This window comes from Aristolochia californica, unplaced genomic scaffold, assembly GCF_029961685.1.
Source record: "Aristolochia californica isolate CCGP_79_NKW_82.1479 unplaced genomic scaffold, dmAriCali1.0.hap1 SCAF_15, whole genome shotgun sequence".
Classification (NCBI taxonomy): domain Eukaryota; kingdom Viridiplantae; phylum Streptophyta; class Magnoliopsida; order Piperales; family Aristolochiaceae; genus Aristolochia; species Aristolochia californica.
In genome coordinates this window covers 20,897,207-20,920,036 of record NW_027181826.1, presented here as the reverse complement: position 1 = coordinate 20,920,036, position 22,830 = coordinate 20,897,207, and the positions used below count along the sequence as shown (strand labels likewise).

The 22,830-nt window shown below is 39.6% G+C and overlaps 4 protein-coding genes across 9 annotated transcripts; 1 reads left to right on the top strand and 3 right to left on the bottom strand.

Annotated features, from left to right (window-relative positions):
- Positions 1-293: 293 nt before the first annotated feature.
- Positions 294-3,121, bottom strand: LOC137951444 (probable UDP-arabinopyranose mutase 1). Its single transcript, XM_068798104.1, has 4 exons — positions 2,714-3,121; positions 1,361-1,611; positions 1,105-1,273; positions 294-881 (listed from the first exon to the last, which is right to left on the bottom strand). Exons 1-4 carry the CDS (start codon positions 3,041-3,043, stop codon positions 531-533), a joined length of 1,101 nt encoding a protein of 366 aa, XP_068654205.1. The 5' UTR covers positions 3,044-3,121; the 3' UTR covers positions 294-530.
- A 1,357-nt stretch (positions 3,122-4,478) lies between these two features.
- On the bottom strand, positions 4,479-7,448 carry LOC137951923 (cytochrome P450 85A-like). Of its 3 annotated transcripts, XM_068798913.1 has the most exons (10): positions 7,232-7,448; positions 6,382-6,703; positions 6,140-6,289; positions 5,800-6,048; positions 5,567-5,653; positions 5,382-5,460; positions 5,119-5,225; positions 4,915-5,048; positions 4,662-4,781; positions 4,479-4,554 (listed from the first exon to the last, which is right to left on the bottom strand). In XM_068798913.1, the coding sequence occupies exons 1-9, from the start codon at positions 7,417-7,419 to the stop codon at positions 4,694-4,696; spliced, it is 1,404 nt and encodes a 467-aa protein (XP_068655014.1). In that variant the 5' UTR covers positions 7,420-7,448; the 3' UTR covers positions 4,479-4,554; positions 4,662-4,693. The 3 variants fall into 3 exon arrangements, with proteins under 3 accessions (XP_068655014.1, XP_068655013.1, XP_068655015.1); XM_068798912.1 differs by lacking the exon at positions 4,479-4,554 and having other exon boundaries at positions 4,574-4,781; XM_068798914.1 differs by lacking the exon at positions 4,479-4,554 and having other exon boundaries at positions 4,574-4,781; positions 4,915-5,039.
- A 2,145-nt stretch (positions 7,449-9,593) lies between these two features.
- On the top strand, positions 9,594-16,993 carry LOC137951749 (PI-PLC X domain-containing protein At5g67130-like). 4 transcript variants are annotated; one of them, XM_068798636.1, is made up of 10 exons: positions 9,594-9,802; positions 10,948-11,329; positions 12,294-12,469; positions 14,426-14,555; positions 14,879-15,016; positions 15,174-15,272; positions 15,410-15,713; positions 15,821-16,044; positions 16,159-16,245; positions 16,495-16,993. In XM_068798636.1, the coding sequence occupies exons 1-10, from the start codon at positions 9,714-9,716 to the stop codon at positions 16,525-16,527; spliced, it is 1,662 nt and encodes a 553-aa protein (XP_068654737.1). In that variant the 5' UTR covers positions 9,594-9,713; the 3' UTR covers positions 16,528-16,993. The 4 variants fall into 4 exon arrangements, with proteins under 4 accessions (XP_068654737.1, XP_068654736.1, XP_068654735.1 ...); XM_068798634.1 differs by lacking the exons at positions 9,594-9,802; positions 10,948-11,329; positions 12,294-12,469 and adding an exon at positions 13,910-14,081 and having other exon boundaries at positions 14,433-14,555; positions 16,495-16,989; XM_068798633.1 differs by lacking the exons at positions 9,594-9,802; positions 10,948-11,329; positions 12,294-12,469 and adding an exon at positions 14,096-14,346 and having other exon boundaries at positions 14,433-14,555; positions 16,495-16,990.
- Positions 16,994-17,277: 284 nt separating this feature from the next.
- LOC137951885 (pentatricopeptide repeat-containing protein At3g12770-like) lies at positions 17,278-20,534 on the bottom strand. The gene has a single exon (XM_068798856.1). It carries the CDS (start codon positions 20,229-20,231, stop codon positions 17,424-17,426), a length of 2,808 nt encoding a protein of 935 aa, XP_068654957.1. The 5' UTR covers positions 20,232-20,534; the 3' UTR covers positions 17,278-17,423.
- Between the last annotated feature and the right edge of the window lie 2,296 nt (positions 20,535-22,830).

Sequence of the window (22,830 nt, the reverse complement as noted above, 5' to 3'; positions counted from 1 at the left end):
TGAGATCACCACTGCTTCATACTTGGGGTCTGAAAGCTACCCAATACCTGACCCTTCACCAACCTTCCTTCACGTGTAATCTCTTAGGATTTTCACCACTTTCTGCAGTTAGGCCAGAACAGAAAATTCCAACATCACATGGGTTTGTCCCTTCAACAGTGTTTCTGATCACCCTTCCACCTGCTGAAGTGTACGAAGTCCAGTGCCGGCACACCCATTTTCAAATTCAAACCAGATAGTCCAACGAACAAAAAGAAAACGGTGGTGGTGACAAAAAAAAGGTACAGACCATAAACGCCAAATACCCAAATCTTTTTATTGCTAAATCTCAAAAGAAGGAAAGGATAACATTAGGATTACAGCCAACTCCAATCTGCAAAAATACTCCCAAGCTTCCAAAGAAAAGCGGAGGGAGTTTAAAAAAATATATATATGTCAATATATATAGAATTACAGATAAGGCACTAAGGTCCACAGCTAGCAAAAAGAAATGGTAGTGTAAGTCGAAATGGTCTAATCTCAGAAGTTCTCTACTTTGCTTTGGCATTGGCCGTGCCATTGGGCAGCTCCTCGGATTTCCCTGATGGGTTAAGCTCATCCCAGGCTTCAATCCATGTCACCATGGCATCTGCCAACTTGGTGAAGTAGGGATCCACCTTCCCAAGCTTGGCTTTAACTTGTTTGGACAGTTCAATGTAACATTTCTGCACGGTAGTGCAGTCCTTGGAAAGGGTTACAGACTGGAAGAAGGGAATGAGTTCTTCCTGCCAGTAGATGCCATTGTACTCCTTTTTCAGGTTCACAAATGGGTTGCTAGCTTTGCTGTGCCAAATGTAGGGAAGACCTGTCTTGATTCCCCAGCCCAAGTGGTCGCAGATGACCTGCAAAATCATCAAGTTGGCTTGTTACTCTACATGCTTTCTCCAGCCAATCACCAAACAAAAGGATGAGAATTTGAAAACAGATGAAGTAGCCAATGTATTAACAATATGCAACCACCAAGACAACGTGTCAAGAGCAAATAGATCAGGTGTCCAATAAAACCACGAAGAACAAACAAAGAAGCTACTAAAACATGTAAAACAGAAAGTAATATTAATAAACCTTAATGCACCACCCAGCCCACATATCATCGTAGCGCCCAATTGGCTGACCATCACCCATAAGTCCAAAGTACATTGCAGCGCCGATCAATTCACGGTTGAAGCCCAAGTTCATCCCACACATAGGGAACAGGGTTCCCTTGGGTACAGTCAGAACTGCATCCACATATCTGAGAAAACAAAGCAGGCAAGTGACTCAGGGAAAAAGTATCGATACAAACATTTAAAAGTATCCCGAAATGTAGGATGATCCATACCTGGTGTTCCTCTCGCGAGGCTTGACAAGCTGGGTAGGGGCATCATAGTCAGGAATGTTGAGCCACAGGCCATGAGAGACAGCAGTTGGAACACCTTCCCTGAGACTGAAAGGATATCCTCGCACAAAGTCTGTTCCTTCTCTGTATGGATCATAGAGAGTGTTGAAGAAATATGGAGTTGAAGGGCTAAGAAGGTTCTTGATGTGCTGCTCAAGAGCATTAATCTCTTTCCCAGATGGGTCTTTTGCAACCTATGTTACAGCATAAAAGTTCCTTTAGCTCAGATCCGCAACATTTATAAAAATTAAAAAATGACCAGTTTCTATGAAAGATTCAGAAAAAATTAGGAGTCCAGTAATAAGGACTTTCATTTTTCAGAAAATAATTAAAAAAATAAAAAGATTACTCATTTGATGACAATACTAGCAAGACATAACAGTAATACAAGCAACTCATTTGCATGCTATTTTTTTTTTATTAAATATAGACATTGGTGCAGAAACCAGAAAATAACGTTTGCAAAGCCTATAAAAGGTATTTCAAACCATACAAACACAAAGGTTAATCCGCATCCCAATAAATTAAACCAAAACAACCTCTACAAGGAAACAGGGTAATTTGATAATGTAAGTTCACAGTGACAGATAGATCTAACAGGATATCAGACTCAAATGCTATGGGGGTGGTCTCAGAAGCTCAATTAGCACTTTCCATTGCAGATCCAACTCAAGATCTCAACAGAATGCAACATTGTATAAAAATCAGCTCCAATTCATCTTTTAGAAAATGATTGACCACCTTCCCCTGTAATACTAATCTCAGGCAGATTTTTTTAACTCAAAAACGGATCCAAGGTCAGTATCAGCAATCTAAAGCCAGAAATCAGAAGGTGACATGTAAAAGTCATATATGCATGCAAAATCGTCCAGTACACATGAGTAACTTGTGTCAGAAGTGACAGTGGAGGATGACTCGGTGGTTTTCTGCAGTGTTAGTTTGCCAGAAATCCAAATTTCTCTGCAAGCAAACTCATAATGCTGAATATCGTCGACGTTTAAATCCAAATCAAACAATGCAAAACCAACTGCAAAGATTTGCACAAGAAAAAAACTAAATCGGACTAAACACAACAACAATTATATGTCAACTGAGTAATTAAATTTCTTCAAGAACGGGAGAGGAGAATCAGATAAAAAAAATAAAATCCACAGCATTGAAAACTTTCTCATCAAATCGAGCAATCTGATTAACTCACTAGACCATAGGTACAGAGAGAAAAAGGATGAAAACAGCAGATCCATCAGCACGAATCAAGAATAGAAACTCAACAAAAGATCGGAAAAGCCCACTTACAAAGCAATCGTCGTCGATGGTGTAAACATACTTCTTCTTGGAGACCATATACCCGAAGCATCTACAAGCCGAATCCTTAAACGAAATGCAAGAAGCCTTAGGCCCCAAAATACGGTTAATGTCGTTGCGGTTGTAGAGCTCGTAATCGAAACCATCGGGGACCTTTATGGTCCTGGACGGATCTCCATCCTGCACGATGATGAGATGGTAGGGCTGGAAGTAAGGCCTCCACATCTCCAGAAAGTCAAGGTTTCTAATAGTGGGGATCACGATATCAAGCTCATCCTTGAGAAGTGGGGTAGACGGGACGGACTTCGAAGCTTCTGCCATGGCGAGATCTCTGCAACTCGAAATCGCTCCAGAAGCGTTACACGGGGGTAGGGTCAAAGCTGGAGCTGGGCTGGTGAAGGAAGAGGGGAATCGGAGAGGGTTTTAAAAAGATCCTACACCTGACGAGCCGGTAGCTAAACGGGACACGTGACCGTGACACGTGACAGACGTAGAGAGCCGCGAGGCGACTAGTTCAAAGTCGACGCGAAGTTTGGTTTGGAGTTTGGCCGGGAGCCACACCACCAGGCACGCAGGGGCACTTTTGAAAAATGAGAAAAAAAACAGCAATAATTGTGAGAGGAGGTATAGGATCGTGACAAGTGGTGGCTTTTGTCCTTCGGTCCCACTTTAACAACCAATCACATCAGTCGATTAGTAAACGTTTATGTGGACCACTATCAAACCGACCGATTCGATTGCGAGCGGGGCCCATTGAAAACAGAACACAATCAGGCGTAATTTCAGCAATGAATTGTCAAGTACGCGTAGGCACGTAGTGGTCCCACTGATCTGGACCGTTGAGTGGCTGGACGGCCGCGACCGCAAGCAGCGGCAACGCGCTGAATAGTTGACTTGTGTCCGCGGAAGCAGGACCGACGAGACGAAGGCCAGAAAGATTCACCCGGTAGTCTCACGGGGCCCACCGGTAACTCTTACTGGGGCGAATGAATTGTGTCCACGTTGAAAAATTTAACAGCTGGAAGTCACAGAAAGAAAGTGTAGGGAACGGAAACGGGAACGAAGGAGCAGTTTTGGGAGAATGGGAGTGAATTTAGTGAAGAGGCAAGAAAGGCCACTAAATTACAAATAAGCCCCAATTGAAGTTCGATCAAGGATTTATTTGATTACTCAAGGGTCTTTGTTCATTTAAAGAGTGTATAAAGCAAAAATACATAACCACTCTCTAAATTAGTGGTAATCACTGCCCAATAACTCTTACTAAGCTTAGTTAAATCAATTACAAATAGATTTACAACTTTCTTAGCCCTAACCTTAATCGGTTGTCACGTCGGTCCTTAATCGGTCGGACCAATATTTTGTCAAAAATTTTTTTGAGTCTTTTTGTTATATTTGTTTTTTTTTTTTTTGAGGTTTTTTAAAAATAATTAATAAAAATAAGATAATGATCAAATTCTCTTTTTCACTAACTATTTTTTAAAATAATAATGGTCAAAATTCTTATTTTTTTTTCATGAGATTCCAAACAGACCCTCAATCTTCGATCGCCATTAGTTTGTTATACATTATTATTGGCAAATAGTTCTTTAGGCAGCAAATAGTTCTTTAGGCAAGTGAGATAACCTGGATAATTCATCGTCATGGTCCTCACAAAAATCAACCAAACTTATGTGCCATTGCTACAAGCAAGCTACCAAGTTTGTACGTCCCCAAACTATTCATCTTGAGTGGCTTCAATTCACCAAGGAAGTCTCCTTCTATGACTTGATCTTTGGAAAATTTATGGTCACTTTTGCAGCTATTCTTTTTAGAAATAGACCCCCTGTCCCAATCTGTAAGACCCAAGAGGATTTATGGGAAGGAGGGGGCACCCTCTCAATCAGTAAGTAATATGCAAAAATACATAACCATAAGAGAGGACTGAGAATATTTCTGTAACCTTGCATTTCTTTCCCTTTTTCTGTACATTATTCAGTAATTTGAAACCCTAATGTGAAGCCCATTTGGTGCTTCAACCCTCGGAAACTTCAGAATCTCATCTCCTCCAACCTCTTCCCACCTGCAACAGGTACATGAGCTTCAACTAGAAAACAAGTTTGCCAACTCAAAAGAGGAAGAAGACTAGACAGACTGACAGATATATGAAAATGGGAACATTACTGCAGGCATGAGAGGAAATCCCTGTAACTGACCTGTATCTGGTGACGAGGTAGTGGAGGAAAGTAGAAATTTCAACTAGTCCTAATTCCTTGCCTGGACAGAGCCTGCTGCCTCCTCCAAACATCATGAAAGACTGGTGAACTTCCAGGCTTTGTTCCTGCATTTCCTGTTCACATTTGGAGTTAGTAATAACCTGATGGAAGACTCAAAAAAGTGAAATGCAAAGGCTGACTTACCAGCCATCTCCAGGGATTGAAGGTCAAGGGATCTGGATACAGAAAGGGATCATAGTTTGACTCCCTGGTGTAAACATAGATTTTCCACCCTTTTGGAATGGTAAATCCTGAAAATGCAATAGAACCCAGTATTTATTTTTAGCATAATCATCCTCCAGATTCAGCTTTGTAAATCCAAATTTGCAGCATGCTCTCAACACCCACATTAATGTCGAGGTTCACCAAAATTTTATTTGTGGAAGAGATCAGTTGCGGGAACTCACCTTTCATTTCCATTTCCTGTGTTGTTTTTCTCAATACCCCATTAACAATGGTAGCTACTCTCATTGTCTCATAGATCACCTGTAAAATGGAGATCAGAATATGAAATTTAGCTCTCATTTGATTGGAGAGAAAAAAGAAACCTCACTCGGATGATATTGACCGAGTGAAAGTTTCCAATGCTTACAGCTCGAGTGAAGTGCATAGATTTGTAATCAGTCCAGTCTATTGCATCATGGGGCCCCTTCCCTTTTCTGATTGCCAGATGTTCTCTCTGAAACCAAACACATTTCACCATCATTAACTTTCGAATGCAAAAAGCTCGTCAAAAAGACAAAATCGAACAGTAAGTCGGAGAGAGAAAACAAAAAGAAATTGAACATAACAGTGTTCTGGGAGATACAGAAAGTAATATTATACCCTGAGTTCTTCAAGAGCTCTCGGATGATCACACAGATATTTTACAGCCATCATGGAAGTGGTGGAAACAGTCTCATAACCCGAATAAAGGAGAGTGATAATCAGATCAATAATCTGCTCATCACTCAGTTTAAATCTTGAATTCTCCTCGGTTTTTAACAGGGTATCAAGCATGTCCTCGCGGGTACATGTAGAAGCTCTTCGTTCTTCAAGGACTTGTGCCAATATACTCACAATCTTCTTTCTTGCCTGTAAAATGCTTCGTTAGAGACATGGATAAAGCTTAGAGGCATGAAAAATAAAAAATAAAAGAAAGGAAAAGGGAAGGACTGGGACATACCTGGAGCGCATAACGATAAGTTGTGCCAGGTAGGTCAAGGGGAAGAGAGAGAGTTCCCAGCACTAGTTTATAGAATTCTAGCTTAAAGGCTTCGGATAGAGGACCCTTTTCCATACCTGCAATCTGCTTCATGGATGAGAGAAGAGCCATCTGCAGCACAGACAGATCATTTCCTGGTTAGAACAAGTCTCAGCTTTTTACTATTACTTTTTTTCTCTTTGGGCTCTGAAAATTGAACTAGCCTCTTTGGTTTTCTCTTGGATATTGACGATTTTGTCGTTCCAGTTACTGAGATGGGATCTCATAAACTCATCAGTTTTTGGAAGAAGCTGCTGTCTGATCATTGGAGGACTGATTACACCAAGCAAAGCTCCTCTCATGGCTTTATGGAGAGACCCACTCACAGCTGCCAGGTTACATTCGCCTAATATGTCTAGCATGGATTTTGGATATCCTGGAATGAGGCCTTTCCCTTCATTCATGAGGATGTATCTGTTCAGTTCCGGATCCATGGAGACAATTGTAGGACAACCCAAGATATGGGACTTGAACAAGCTCCCGTACCTATCAAAGAAGAAAAGAAACATATTAATAAGCAAATATTGTTCAGCATAAGCTTGATATCGTTCTTTACAGATATCAGTAATGGCGGATAACAAAAAATCAAACTATAGACAGTAAGAAAAATCGAAGTTGCAGCAGGCTATATACAGAACGGAGGAAATAGAAGAAGGAGAAGGAGAAGCAGAAGAAAGAAGAAGAAGGGACAGAAGTGCAGAAAGGAGTACAAGTTACTATTATTATTGATTAACTACTGTAAACACTCTAGGCGGAAAGGAGAGCCCTGCTAAAACTGGACAATACATTTTTAAAAAAGAAATCCGTAGCGACAAGAAAATGAAACCGGAAGTTCTCCAGGCCACCTCAAACCAACAAAAGAGAAACGACAGAGTCACAGAACGATGGAGAAAGAAACTATAAACCGTTCAACTATCAAAGACTACTTGCGTCGGCAGAGGTTTCCGAAGTTGAAGCAGAAGCTATAAAAAACCAGCAAACATAAAAACCAGTCTAGACCAACCATAATCTCACCTTGCTCTCTGATTCTTCATGAAAGTAGGTCCTTGCTTCAGAAATTCTGAGGTCTCACCAAAAATTGGCCACCCCATAGTCCCGGGTGGCAGCCCCTTCTTCCTGTATCTCACCTCGTTCGATTTCAAAAGAGCTGCGCAGAAACAGAACACCAGAACCAACCCACAGAGCACACCCAAAACAGCCATTGTTGCTACCAACGAGCCCAACCCAGTCAGTAAAAACACTGTTAATGGGTTGCTCTTGTTGGAACCTGGGAGTTCAGGGGAGTGTATGCTCTATATAGGCCTGTTTATGCTACATTGGTTTTTACTATTGCCAGTAAAGTTCATCTCCTCTGTAATGAATGCCAGCAGTAAGCATGATTTTATTATACACAGAATTTGTAACAGAAAAGAAAGAAAAAAGTATTTCTTCTGTTTGTTCCACTTTCTTAAACCTTTTCTATCTGTACTTATCACAAACTCCATTTTTCACTTTTACTCGGAAATATGTAAAATTAATGCCATCTCATGAGTTAAGAAAATATTTAGAGCCTGAGGCAGCTAAAAACAAGGGCATGCTTCCCAAAATCATGGCTGGAAATCTGCATCAAAATGATCTTCTTCTTTTTCCGCAAAAGTCATGTCTCTTTCATTAACACTTCCCTTATGTCCAGAGCCATCAATAGCAGACTCTGCAAAAGCTGTCCTATATCCGTTGTAAATTAATGAAGAAAACCATGTCAGTTGCTGGAAGATGAGACTTTCTGGTGTTTTGAACATTGAAATTTGGGAACTGGAGAGTAGTGATCAGGGAAGGGATGTCTCACATGGGCACCACCCAGCAGGGGCAAGAAGAATACTAAAACCAGTCTTCCACATGCCTCCCCATAAAATCTTTGGGCTATCTGCTATAACAAATCCACTAGCTGACAAGCTTCTTCGGTTGCATGTGCATCAAGAACAGAGAAAGAGAGAAACGCTTTTATCTGCTGCAGTGGATTTTGGGGAGCTTCATTCCTCTTAGAACAGCGGACGACCAGAATCTAGAAGGAAAGATTTTCCATAGAAATTTATGAACTAAAACACTTGTTTATTCCCCAACTCACATAGACAGAATGATTCAGCTTTAGAATGTTGCCACCATTGACAGAGTGATCAACTTTAAGCTTTCAACTTCACCATCAATAATGGACAAAAACCAGTACCAGGAAGACAGATGTGTTAAGGTTCAATGGCCAAATATTCATCAGAGACACTGCTTCAAATTTTAATTTAGTAATAATCCCTTGATAGACATGAAGAGAAGAGTATATGATTTTCAGAGAATGAGCTGTTTATTGGCTTGTACTTGGTCCATCAACGAAGAAACAAGCGAAAGTGGTTGATGAGGAAGAAGGCTTGATAGACCACTTGGTCCATGAAATGACAAGACAGGAAATTATTTTTCTCATCCACGTGCGGCCGCTCATGTTGTGCCACGGTCACGGCCGTAATCAGATAACTTAATAGATTTGAGCTTCAAATTTCCAAAATAAAATTTTATAAAATTTAAATAAGCTTCTCAACAAACAAAATCTAATTAAAAATGAGATTATGACACTAATTCTTCCCATATAAATGAATATTATTAAGACGCATTATTAAATATTAAAAATTAAATTTACTATTTAGGGTTTAGGGTTTTAGGTTTGTGTTAGTATCGACTCTTGAGTCAAAAGTGAAATGCTAATCAATGTTATTTTCTCGACATTAATAACGCTTAGCGATTAATCATATTCCTAGGAGGCAATGGCATGGTAAGAAACCATGATTAAAGATTCCCACATGCCTCCCACCATTCACTTGTCTCCCATTTTTTACACATAGTTGAAACATGAAAGCATGTTTGTGGGTTAATCATGCCCTCTTATATCATGTTACACCTAGCAGCTTATTCTCATACTAAGCAATGTACTAGGGCAGGTGTCTCACATATCATGTATCGTATTAGGATTTTTAAAATATATTTTTTAAATTTTTTTTTAAATTTTAAGATATTTTTTAATTCTTTATTGATAAAGTAATAATTTTTAAAAAAAATTATAATACCAAATGAATAGTAAATTGGGTCATGGGTTAAAGCACTTATGCCCACATATTTTAATAGAAAGGTTGGGCCATCTTGGAACTTTTCGGAGATGGGTTTGATAATCACCGAAGACCGGCTTGCTTCAGGGAACCATATTGGGCTTGGACCACCTAATCACGCTGGTAGTATTGATCAACGGTCTGGATCATACCAGCGAGCTAATTTTTTATAACCAAAATACCCCTTTCGCTAATAAAAATACCTAACCTGGTCGGCTGAGCCCGCCTCTTCTCGTTTGTTCATGCTCTTGTCGGACACGGAAAATTTTCGAAGCCGAGAAATTCGATCTCTCATCTCCTCCATTTCTTGAGGCAGTTTTTTGTCCGAAACGCACACTGGTTTTCTGTTCTGTTGTCGCATTTTTTCTTTGATGGGCGGGCTTGATCGACACACGTTCGCCATGGATTCTTCTCGTTCTGGAGCTCAATTGTTGGACAAGACAGAAATCAATTGGGACAAGTGGGTAGAGTGCTTCTTTATAAATAAACATTAGTCGTTTATTGCTTTCCAATTTTTCTGTTTATTACTTCATTGCTGCATCAGTTTTTTTTCCTGTCTTTTTTAAAAGCAGTATATTTTACGTTTTGAGCTGCTTGTTTAGCTGTTCTAGCCGAACTTTGATGTCTATGGAGGCTTCATATTGTCGATTTATTCCTTTACCCATTTCGCGATGGTTTGTGCTATTTTGTCCTTTTGCATTTGCTGTTTTTATTCATAAACATAACACGTCATACATCTGGACTATTAATGAGGCAATTGGACGTTTGGTTTTAACGGAGTCTTGAAGAGTGTCTTCTTATTCTTTCTTGGGGATTTTATGTAACGGAGTTGCTGCATACTGTTCTTTATGTTGTTCCTATTTGCCCTCAAGATGGTTAGGACGGCTTCTCTAGCATCAAACACTACATTTCTTTTCTTCGTGGCTGTAAGGAGTATGTTTTTTGAGTTCCTTATGTGTGGACTGAATCCTGTCATGGGTCTCCCATACGCGGTGGTGTTAGAAAGAGAGTTGGAACTCCAAAGTGAACTGGCTATCAACTTGTAAGCCTTAAGAGGGTTGTGAAAATGGATACTGTAGTTAGGTTCAAGCCAATCCAGGGTAGATCATGGCTTGCTAGCCTTTCAAGGTTTTCCATGGAAAATGTTATCTCCCTTCTGGTACATGGGACTAAAGTATTAATTTGAAGAGTTTGCTTTTTAATGATGTTGGCTTGACAGAACTAAAAGAGTGTTTCCAGGTCTGGATGTATGGAATTTGCTCCATTTACCTTTTTAGGCTGGTACCGGGAGGAGTAAGTTTGAGAAATCTATGTTCCAATGGGTTACATTTTAGCGCTAGTGCCTCATATTAAGTCATTTTTGCTATGCCAAAAAGTAGGAAATTCTGATGATAATATTGAACCATTATAAAGAAGCTGTACTTTGAATTTTAAGGATAGTTTTGTGTTGCATACAACCAACTGTGGTGAATTTTGATTTGATGATTATTAGTTACAACTTGAATCAGTTTCTTTGAATTCAAGCAAGTCTGTTATTACTATAATTTTATTTGTACAACTTTATTTGAAGTCCGTTGCTAATATGTATCCTGTTCTCTCCTGCAGGCTTGATAAAACTAAATTTTTTGTTGTAGGAGCTGGACTCTTTACAGGTGTCACTGTGGCATTATACCCAGTTTCTGTTGTAAAAACCAGGATGCAAGTTGCTACAAAAGATATAGTAGGAAAAAGTGCATTTTCAGTTGTTAGGGGCATAATAAAGACAGATGGCATTCCAGGTCTTTACAGAGGATTTGGTACGGTTATTACCGGTGCAATTCCAGCAAGAATAATTTTTCTTACTTCTTTAGAGACTACAAAGATAGCAGCTTACAAGATGATTGAACCGTTTCAATTCTCTGAACCAACACAGGCAGCTATAGCCAATGGAATTGCTGGCATGACAGCATCCCTTATGTCGCAAGCTGTAGTTGTGCCAATAGATGTGGTAATTTTTTCTTTTATGATATCTCTGTTTATAAGTTTTGTTTCTCCCCCAAATAAACTTGTGATACGTGTTCTGTTCACTTTCACACGGACCATTTCTGTGCTTTGATAAACCTTAATTACACTTTGGAAGGGTTAGAATGGTGCAAGTCTCTTTTACTCTGGTTGTTGAATGTGGTGGTGGAAACAATGTTTATTGCACAGTTTGCTGGCTAAAATATTCTTGTCATTTTACGTGCTTTATGAACAGTTTATTCAATGATCTGGGCCCACTAAAATTAGCAAAGCTGTGTACTGCTACAGTCAGATGATATGACCAGGTTTAGCTAGGTTTTAATCTGTATATTTTGATAGGTTAACGGCTTTCTGCTCCTTCCATTAGACAGAGTTTTCTAGTTCTCTTCCTCTTGTCTTTCCAAAAATAAAAATTGGTAAGAAAAAATAAAACAGTTCACTTCTTCTTAACCAATCATCTCTTTTGTGTTTTGAGCTCTTCAATAAGACTAATTTGGCCTTTTTCAAAAATAAAAAACAAAAATTCCATGTCAGTATTGTTCGAAGTGTTTGACCTGTTGTGGATCATAGGTACATATTTTTTCTTTATGGCTTTTCCATATCTGTTGAGGGAGCCTTTCCAAAAAGATAAAAAAGGATGTTGAGGGGTCTGCAAGAAATAGATGAGGATAGAATGATGGGGGTAAAATGGTCTGAGTAGACATGAAGAAGGCCATCCTAGTTATGGGAGTTGGAAATGATTCATTTAGTTGATCTACATGGTTGTTACAAAGCACTGATGATCAGATGATCATAATTGGTTATAACATTTTAGATTTATTGCTTTTGGTATTTTACATTGTAGAGCTTTTGTGGTATACGATTTGATCTGCGCGTTATTCAAGTTTTAGTTTTATTCCTTACAACCTAGCTGATTAATACTTTAAAGAACAATAAATTAATTTTGTTAGGTTAGCCAAAGGTTGATGGTCCAAGGATATTCCGGTTATGCAAAGTATAATGGTGGACTAGATGTTGCTAGTAAAATTTTTAAAGCAGAGGGAATCCGAGGTTTATATCGAGGCTTTGCCTTGTCAGTGGTGACATATTCACCATCCAGTGCTGTATGGTGGGCCAGTTATGGTTCAAGTCAACGCTTCATATGGAGGTAAGATGATAAATGCTAAAATAAAAGAAACAAATCCTCATTTGCCTAGTACCCGCTTTTGCAACTGAAATTTGTATACTACTCATCTTTATACTCTTGGCTTTGGTAATCCTGGGCAGGCTATTGGGACTCGGGACTGATAGTAAACAACGAACTCCTCCAAGCCAGGGGATGATAGTCGGTGTTCAGGCCATTGGAGGGATTGTAGCAGGTGCGGTGGCATCTTGTGTAACAACTCCTCTGGACACTATTAAGACTCGACTACAGGTTGTTGTCAAAATCTTTGGGCATATTAATATTGGGTAGTCTTTCTAAAAGGAAATGTTGGATTGTCTCTAGGTAGACAAGCAGTTCACTCTGTGAATATTTTGTTGTCTATTCTTGTGGGCAGGTCATGGAGCATAAGAAAAGGGAAAGCGTCAGACGAGTTGTCAAAACATTGATAGCAGAGGATGGATGGCAAGGCTTGTATAGAGGCTTGGGTCCGAGGTTTTTCAGCATGTCAGCCTGGGGAACCTCCATGATATTAGCGTATGAATACCTAAGTAAGGACTTCTCAATCTCGATTGCTTTTCAAGTTTCTATCCATTAAAGTATTGATTTTTGGCATATTTTCCTTTGACAGAGCGCTTATGTGCAAAAGGTGAAGAGAGTGTATCTTAAGTAAGATGCTTCTCTGCTTCTCTCCTTTTTTACTGGTTGCACTGCTGCTGCTTCTCTTACCTTCACATTTGAAACTCTGGATTGATCACCAAGCTGATCATAAAAGAAGATGCTGTATCAATTCAGCAAAAAGAAAAAAAAAAAAGTCTCTACCATAAAAGGTCACTTGCTTCAGCCAGGGTTTTAAACAATTTGACACTAGTCAGCTGACCACCCATTTTTTAGTAGATAAGCTGGAGATTGATTGTAATTCTCTTCAAGTCAGTGCAGATTTTTTGTTTTTTCATTTAAATACGTTCACAGAGATTCCATTTCAAGTTTAAGTTCAATAAGAAGGATAAAGTCGAAAGGATACCAAGGAATAGGGTGGCTTCAGTTTGTAGAACATTTCCATCCTCGTTACACTAGCTTTGTTTTTTCGCTAAGGAACTGCGAGTTTTGTTGTGCTTCAATAAAAAGTCCAAAAAGGAGTTGCAAAAAAAAAAAAAAACTCGACCTTTTATATAAACACAAAAGATCTTCAAAGGAGAGAAAAGATGAATTCTAGTTTTTGGGAGAGAGGAGAGAAAAAATTAAGAGAGAAAAAAAAGAGGAAGATGTTTGAATGGTCTATATCCTATACCTTGAAGTTGTATTAATTGTATGAATGTATTTGTTATAACTACAAGACCACTGGGGATATATACACCAGTTTGTATAAAAGATTCAGCAGCAGATAAAAAGGAAAAAAAATAGAACTCATTCTGAGTAGCAGCACCAATGTTCCTGCTTTTGTCCAGCTTGAGTCTCCTTCGACATCTTTTGTCTTCTTCTCGAGGCAGGAGACTTTTCCGTATCTGACAAACGATCCCCATTAACATGCATTGGGCGTTGCCGACCTACGTGAACCATTTATTGGCTCGGGAAAGCGCATCCCTTCCCCATGTCGGTGAGATGCTTTTGTTCATTTCCTTCAATGGTCTAAGCTCCTTTGGTTTCTCAGCCGTATATCGAGAAATACCCGGACGTGCTATGTTTTCTTATCCTGGAAGGATTGCTTCCCTCTGCAGTTATACTCTCTTGTTTCTTCCTTCTAACTCTTGAAGAAGTTGTTTCAAGCCAGTTTTGTAATGGGTGGTCTGGAATACTTGCTTCTGATAGTCCTTTCAGCTTTTCTTAGTGTTGCTGCTGCTTGTTCTAATGGGGAATGCAGGGTTTGTCTCCCTGTCTAATTTTTCCGCTGCTTGGGAACGATTCCAAGTTTTATTTACCACTCTGTTTAATTGGCTTCTAATTGCAGCTTCTTGACGAGTGTTCGTCTGACGCGGATTGCGGAGCTGGTCTGTATTGCTTCTCCTGCCCTGAAGGATTTTCCGATTCAAGATGCGTAAGATCAACCTTCAGTGATCAGTTCAAGCTGCTGGTACTTATTTCTACTTCCATAACCTTATTCTCTCCATTCTACCGCTTCTGCTTGTCACGAGTCAGTGACATTGAAATACCAGCCAAATAAGTAAGCGGCAGGAAAGGTAAGAGAGTTAACTAGGGTGATTTGGGACTAGCAGTCACTATGTCGGTTAGCACAATGGATCATCTTCATACTAAAATGAAGTGCTTATGGTGTGAAGATTCAATTACTTTAAATTGAAATCAGTTGATGACAAACACTTTATGATAATTAGGTTCACTAAAATAAAATCAGTTTTGCTTTTTCTTTGTTTACCAAAACTGCTTAATTGGGTGCAGAATAATTCCTTACCCTTCAACAAATATGCATTTCTAACCACCCATAATGCTTACGCAATTGACTCGGAGCCACCACGCACCGGATTTCCTCGAACAACATTTACAAATCAAGAGGATAGTATTACTCAACAATTAAATGTAAGTATCTTTTTCCCTTTTCTACCTTTCATGCCTTGAAGATTGTCTTCCATTACTAACGGACATCGTGGTTGAATCTCTTTCCCTGTGAGCATCTCATGGCCCTTCTAATGCATTGTCATGACTTGTTTCTGTTTTGATTTTTGTTGATTTTCAGAATGGGGTTAGGGCTCTGATGCTGGATACATATGACTTTGAAGGAGATATATGGCTGTGCCATTCTTTCAATGGAGAGTGCAATGTTTTCACTGCCTTTGTAAGGAATCATACTAGTTAGGCTGTAAGCTCCCAAGTTAAATATTTCATTGAGGTTCCAGCATGATTTGTATTAACATGGCAGATGCATCTTCATCGTCAACCACAGTATTAACCCTCCCTGTGATTTACCACTAGGAGCCAGCAATTGATACTTTCAAAGAGGTTGAAGCCTTTTTATCAGCCAATCCAACAGAGATCGTCACACTGATATTAGAAGACTATGTTAAAACTCCAAATGGTCTGACTAAAGTATTTAACGAAGCCGGTTTGTCTAAGTACTGGTTTCCTGTATCAAACATGCCTCAAAGTGGTCAAGATTGGCCTTTGGTAAGTGACATGGTTGCTAGTAATCAGCGGCTTCTTGTGTTCACATCAATCCAGTCAAAGCAAGACACGGAAGGAATTGCTTATCAGTGGAATTACATGGTTGAGAACCAATGTAAGTCATTATGACCTCTCTCTCTACCTCGATTGTGAATTCTATAACAGAGGATTATTTTTGTTTGTTGCTCTCATATATGGCACATTTACTGTTGAAATATGCAGATGGTGATGGAGGGATGAACCCAGGAAGCTGCCCGAAGCGCAGCTCATCAGCCAACCTTGACGACAAAACTAAATCTCTGGTACTGGTTAACTATTTCAGATCCATTCCTCTCAAGCAGCGCACATGTGCTCAGAACTCGGGGGATCTGATCAACATGTTGCAGACCTGCCATGGTGTGGCTGGAAACCGGTGGGCGAACTTTGTAGCTGTTGATTATTACAAGGTAAGTGGAAGGCAGCTTCAACTGAGAGTGCATGTTAAGGAGAAGGCTGGAAAACATGGCCTAAGAGGATTATGGTTATTTGACATATTATGAACTTGGTGGCCTTGAGTGCAGAGAAGTGAGGGTGGAGGTGCATTCCAAGCAGTTGACACACTGAATGGGAAACTGCTGTGTGGTTGTGATGATATCCATGCATGTGTGGTAAGTAGTTCTTTCAGAAACATCATTGTTCCTGTAGGGCCAAGTGCATAGTCAAGCTTCTCCATGAACTTTCAAAACTGTTTGAGTATACGTTGAGATGTACTCAGCTGTATAAATCTTCTCAGCTGTGTCGGTGCCCCTGAAACTCAACACATATCGCTCGAGACACATGACATGTGTTAGCCATACATGTACCCCTGTTTTTGGTATTCGATTTGCAATTGATATATGCTACTCATCCTGTTGCAGGCGGGATCAACTTCTGGAGCATGCACTGCATAGAAGAGGAAGGACACCTACACGAAAAAAACTTGTTCCCTCTAAATCAATCTCGTTGAATCGATTGTTGAGTTGCTCATCTTGGAATTAAACTTAATAGAGACAATTTTATTGCATCTCTCTCTCCCTTTCCCTCTCCGCCCCTACATAGGCGCAGAAGCCAATTCTTTTGATTCATTTCTTTCCCCATTTACTCTACAACCCCATTAGTAATTGGGAACAGTAACACTACTCTTTCCCCATCCTGTTTGCTTCGTCTCAAACGACCTAGGTCTGTGTTTGAGAGAAGTGACTGAAAATTTTTCCTCTTTCTCTTGCTTTTCTTGTCTCTCCTATTTCCTTACTTTTCCCTATCTCGTCTCTCTATGTTTCTCTCTAACCAAATAAAGAAAAATAACTCTCACCTGGTTTCTTATCTTTTTCTCTTTCCCTGTGCTACTGAACAAGGTGTAAAAGTAAGATACATGACAGGGTAAAATTTGCTCCACCATCCACATGAATCAACAGTAAGTTTTGTGGACTCAAACATACCATAGATGTGCGTATTCACTGCAACACATTACTCACTCTAAGTCATTATTAGTGAAAACCTATAAGAAATGAGAATATAGTAGACAATCCACAAATAAAAAGGCACAGTTGCAGGACGATCATCAGAATTCACCTGTAATCTTTTTTTCACAGTGCTTACTGCAACTACTAAGCTACCACCACCTAAAAAGATCACCCATGTAATTCGTGGGTCCTGGACATGGTCGCATAACCATATACCCATTTTGCAATACCAGAAATTCACATGGATAGAAGTTTGTATATGTTAAAATTAACTTGCATTTTAAAGACTTACACTGAATTCCTTGTGGTGTCAACTGATCCATCAGTTGTAACAATATAAAAAATCACCAGTAATCTTTGCAAGAACATGATCCATCTTTGAAATGATGGAACCTATTAATATCCCTCAAAATAATTTGCCTCGAAACAATTTTACAAATGAACTTGAATGCAGTATGGCAATCTTTGCACACTCGAAGATTTTTCATCACTCTGATTGGAGCACCAGGAGGAGTACTAATTAACCCGAAAGCCAGAGCAAGCTTCTCACTGTGGTGAGATAGGAGAAATTCTTTCTCACTTTTGTCCACATCATGAAGATCAATGTCCACCTGAGGAACGTATCCTGCCTTATTCATCGAATCACCCAACTCATCAAGCTTGGCATAGATCTCTTTTGACCTAGAGTGGCTTCTGTCCCCAACTATAAATGTATGTACCTTGTCTTTCATCTCGATCCAACTAATACCAGGTTCTTTCTTGACCTTTTTATCTTTCATCAATCTCCTCACTTCAACAACTTTCTGCCACTTGCCTGCAGAAGCATACATGTTAGCTAAAAGTACATGAGTCCCTGATTTTTCAGGTTCAAGAACAAAAAGCTTCTCGGCTGCACGTCTACCCAATTCCAGGTCCCCGTGCATTCTTGAAGCACCAAGAACTGCTCCCCAAACTGAAGCATTGGGTTCAAAGGGCATTGTAGATACAAGTTCCACTGCCTCATCCAATCTCCCTGCTCGTCCATGAAGATCTATCATGCATGCGTAGTGTTCTCCTGTTGGTTCAATTCCAAATAAATCTCTCATATATTTAAAATATTGCTTGGCCTCATTTATTAGACCTGCATGATTACATGCAGATAGAACACTAACTAGAGTTATATGATTTGGTGAAATTCCCTCTTCAAGCATTTGTTGGAACAAGTCTAGAGCCTCTTTTCCATGCCCATGTTGAGCAAGCCCACCAATCATAGCTGACCATGAGACAATGCCTCTCTCAGGAATCCCAGAAAAGGCACGGTTTGCATCTTCAATGCTCCCACACTTAGCATACATATAAACTAGAGCATTTCCAGCAAAAACATCCAGTTCAAAACCTGACTTCAAGATGTGAACATGAATTTGCTTCCCTTGCTCATAAGCTGACAGGCTTGCACAAGCTCCAAGCAAACTACTACAAACAAATGGATCTGGCTTAAGCTGCTTACCCAACATTTCACAAAAGAGCTTTAAAGCCCCTTCACCCTGCCCATTTAGTGAATAGGTCGTGATCATTGATGTGAAGGACACAACGTCCCCAAAGGGGCACAGGTCAAAAACTTTCCTTGCATCCTCAGTATAATGACATTTGCCATATGCATCGATAAGACTATTTGTGACATAAACATCAGACTCCAACCCCAATTTGATAGCATATGAGTGGATCTCTTTGCTCGCATCAATTAACTGCAAGCTAGCAATTGATTTCAGAATAGTGGACAATGTTGTCTGGTTAAAGTTAAACCCTTCTTTTTGCATCTCACAGAAAAGTGATATGGCTTCTTCATCATTCAAATTTTGTACGTAGGCTGAGATTATAGCATTCCAAGAAATTAAATCCTGCATAGGCATCAAATTGAAAACCCTTCTTGCATCCTCCATAAGACCACATTTTGAGTACATATCAACAAGTCCCACACAGACAAATACATCAGTATCAAAACCTACTTTGATCAAGTGTGAATTAATTTGCCTGCCCAAATCGATCATTCCCATGCCTGCACAAGCTTTAAGAATACTAGATAGAGTGAACATGTTTGGAGTTGTGCCTAAAACTTTCATCTCTTGCAACAATTCCAGTGTTAGATCATGGAAACCATGAAGAGCACAACCTGCAATAAGAGTATTCCATGAAACAATATCAGGTAGCAAAATTTTCTCAAAAACCATCATAGCAGCTTCAATATCTCCTAATTTAGCATACATATCAACAAGTGCATTGGCTGAAAAGGAATCAGCATCATATCCAAGTCGTATCAAAGATCCGTGAATCCTTCTACCCTGAGATAGGTCCTCTGAACCTGTGCAAGCATTCAAGCCGCTTGAAATACTAAACTCATCAGGCATCACTCCACTCACAACCATTTCTTGGAAAAGATACACTGCTTTAGAACAAAAGCTATTTTGCACGTAACTAGCCAACAAAGCATTCCATGACACAACATTTCTTTCAGGGATTTCATCAAATAGCTTTCGAGAATCCAAAAGCTGCCCACATTTTGCATACATAACAACCAATGTATTTGCCACAAAAACATCACATTCAAAACCTGTAACAATAACAATTCCATGAATTTGAATTCCTTGCTTTAAGTTTGATGTCATTGAACAAGCTTTAAGAATGCTTGGGAACGTGAACTCATTACACTTAATCCCTGACAAATGCATTTCATGAAATGCGAGGATTGCTTCTTCTCCAAGCCCATTCTGAGCATAACCAGATATGAGGGAAGACCATGAAACCAAATCTGGGAGCGGAATTTCGCCAATTAATTGGCGTGCTAGGCTAAAAAGGCGGCTTTTCGAATAAAGATTAATAAGGTGATTCCACAGTGACAAGTTGCTGGAGAATCCAATTTTAACGATTCGGGCATGGATTTGCAACCCACAGTGGATGGATTTCGAGGTGCTGCATTCAGCTAGGAGCTTGGAATATGAGTTGGGAGTAGCATAGAAGTTACAGCTATTGATTAAGCTCAAGATAGCCTTGGTTTTCTCTCCACCATATTCACCAACTATCTGGATAGACTTAGATGAGACAAAGAATTTAAAGACTAGAAGAAAGCATTGCCGAGGTCGCCTTTGCCGGACATGCGCTTGCAACAACTTCAACATACATGGGACGATGGCAGCCACCGTCGACCCCCGTCGGACGTCAGACGTCGGTCCCTTCCGCCGGTCGCCGTCGTCAATGTCGCGAGCTCACCCAGCGCCAGCCAGTGCTTGTCGCTCGACGTACGAAGGGATGGGGTCGTTTGTCGCAGGCGGAGAGGGAGAAGAGGGGGGGGTGGCAGGAGACGGGGCGAAAAAAAGACGAAACGAGAAGGGAGCGTGAGAGAGGTGTGCGGGAGAGAGAGGGGAAGAAAAAAAAAATCGTCGAGGGTTCGAACCCCGGCGATCGTTTCGTGTGCATGAACGGCAAAATTGGGTGGAAAGCACATTTTGGACATGAATTTTGAAGTCATGTTACTTGAAGTTTGCTCTCAACTAACGACGACTTCAGAGATGAACTAAATAATGTGGCTGAAGTTCATCTCCTGAGTCAAGTTAACTAACCCCCCATAATTCATATAATGAACTCACCCAACTTGGGAAAGAATAACCCAAAGAATTATTATCCACCTATATAGACATATATTGATGTTATACCAACTGCACATTAATCATCGTTTCTTCTCCAACATGTTTCCACTTAAATCCACTTTGTTGTAGGCAGTTTCTCGACATAATATACCTATCCTCGCAAATGCTACTCTGTTTACTTCCAACCGAACTCAGCACTGAAGGCTTGTAACATGACAATCCATGCTTCAGGTTCTGACATGAGTCCAACCTTTTGGCAGCTCGATGATACTCCAACTAACAGACAACAAATCATCCCATGTAAATTTCAAATGCTTCCTGGCAACAAGGAAACTGTTGATCCCTTGGGCCAAAGGAGACGAGAGCTGAAGTTTGGGTTGTAATGGGTTTTCAAATAAGCACCCACGAGAGCAAAGTTATTGAGGCTTGAACTGAAAGTGAATTCACTTTCCTCCAAAAGCTTTAGTGTGTTGTGTAAATACAGGTAATTCACATTCACTCGTTTAAGCGAAAAAATGAGTAAAAGTGAATTGACTCCATGAGACCAGTGAATTCACTTTCGCTCGTCGCCGAAAACTCAATTTATCCTCTTTCTTCTTCCAACTCGTTTTGTCCTTCCTCGTCCTTGTTTTCGTTTAGTTTGACCTGTCCACCAACAAACTTTATCAATCTCTCTTTGTTCCTCTAGTGGTTGCGGAGATAGTGAAAAGTAAATTTTAACAAATTCACTTCATCATTTGCTAGCATATGAGTCCAGCTATAAGACACCTTAAATCTTAGTAACATAGTCAGTAATTGAAATAGTGGGCGAAGAGAATAATTGGCTTGAGGGTCCTTATCTCTTTAATTGTTTGAAGATATCTGAATAGTCTTTCTCAAACACCTAATTTAGTTATGTCGGATTGCTACACGAAACCACTTTTTTTAGTTTGAAGATGTGGTAGCTTTTTCATCCCAGAGTTTCAATCTTATTTGATGCAGACACATGGAATTAAAAGATGTCATTGACAGAACATGGAGCTGGGTGAAGAGTGAATGGAAAAGATCTAGAAATGGTTATGCTCACAGTAGTCTAAAATTTGATTTAGCTTCCTTGGCAATTATCAGAATAGTTTCTAAAGAACTGATAAAAAAATTGCAAGGATGTTTTAGCATTTTCTTAAAGACAACTACCAACTTTATGAAGATTAGAAGAAGAAAAAAGCAGAGCAACAAATAAAGCCAAAAGAGAAGGTGAGTTTGGTAAAGAGAAAAGGAAAGTTGGAAAAGATCATGGGAAAAGCAAAAGAAGAGGAAAAGATCATGGGAAAAGCAAAAGAAGAGGAAAACATTGCAGGTTTCTTGAAGAGTGAAGTACTTAAACTAGGGAAAGCTGATATTAAAGAAAAAGTGAAAAGATGAATGGGGTTGGGATGGAGAGAACAAGAAAGAATGTAAGTGGTTGGGAGAAAGAAGTAATCAAGGTCAGATGGCAAGGCACAAGGAAGAGCACAAAACAGAAGAAAAGTAAATTTTAGGGAAGGGGATTTGTACAAACTACTACAAGTTTATAGGACTTTTGAACCATTTTTCATATTTAAATATGAAAGAAACAAAATCCCACAAGTAACCAATGTGTGTCTTTCATGGAAATACACTTGTACAAGGAATAGAAAGTCATAAAAATCGGCCTCAACCACGAGTCTTCTGTTTTAAATGTTAGTTTACACTTGAGACTGGTAAGTGCTAAGCTCTTCACTTGTCAAAACAGAAAGGGGCCCTCAATTCTTCTGTGGAGATCATGCCAAGGAGCAAGACTAATGAGAAAAATTCTTTTCACATGCTTATTAGCTTGAACTAGGGAAGTCACTATTTTCTGAGAAGTTGGATTGAAGCAATTATTGTGTTCATATTTAAAAAATCAAATTTTGATTAGCATAAACCCACATTTTAAGTTGAAATTTCATCATTTACTGTCAATTGGACAGTATTGGATGAAACTGTTAATAGAGTGCAGTGAAATACTTATATTGTACCAAGCTTATAAGTGTCATACACTGATTTACATCCAGTAGTCCCCTTGCAACTGTAAAATAATGGGTAAACCAGGATTGTACTCTTAATTAATCCCGGTTGGTTTATTTTTAGTTAA

Coding starts and splice junctions, on each gene's coding strand:
- LOC137951923 (XM_068798913.1), bottom strand. CDS start 7,419: ATGGCTGTTTTGGGTGTGCTCTGTGGGTTGGTTCTGGTGTTCTGTTTC. Junction 6,290..6,381: donor TCCAAGAGAAAACCAAAGAG/GCTAGTTCAATT, acceptor TCTGTGCTGCAG/ATGGCTCTTCTCTCATCCAT. Junction 5,461..5,566: donor CTATGCACTTCACTCGAGCT/GTAAGCATTGGA, acceptor TCCATTTTACAG/GTGATCTATGAGACAATGAG.
- LOC137951749 (XM_068798636.1), top strand. CDS start 9,714: ATGGGCGGGCTTGATCGACACACGTTCGCCATGGATTCTTCTCGTTCT. Junction 11,330..12,293: donor TAGTTGTGCCAATAGATGTG/GTAATTTTTTCT, acceptor TAATTTTGTTAG/GTTAGCCAAAGGTTGATGGT. Junction 15,714..15,820: donor TTACATGGTTGAGAACCAAT/GTAAGTCATTAT, acceptor TGAAATATGCAG/ATGGTGATGGAGGGATGAAC.
- LOC137951444 (XM_068798104.1), bottom strand. CDS start 3,043: ATGGCAGAAGCTTCGAAGTCCGTCCCGTCTACCCCACTTCTCAAGGAT. Junction 1,612..2,713: donor CCATCGACGACGATTGCTTT/GTAAGTGGGCTT, acceptor GCTGTAACATAG/GTTGCAAAAGACCCATCTGG. Junction 1,274..1,360: donor CCTCGCGAGAGGAACACCAG/GTATGGATCATC, acceptor TTGTTTTCTCAG/ATATGTGGATGCAGTTCTGA.
- LOC137951885 (XM_068798856.1), bottom strand. CDS start 20,231: ATGTTGAAGTTGTTGCAAGCGCATGTCCGGCAAAGGCGACCTCGGCAA.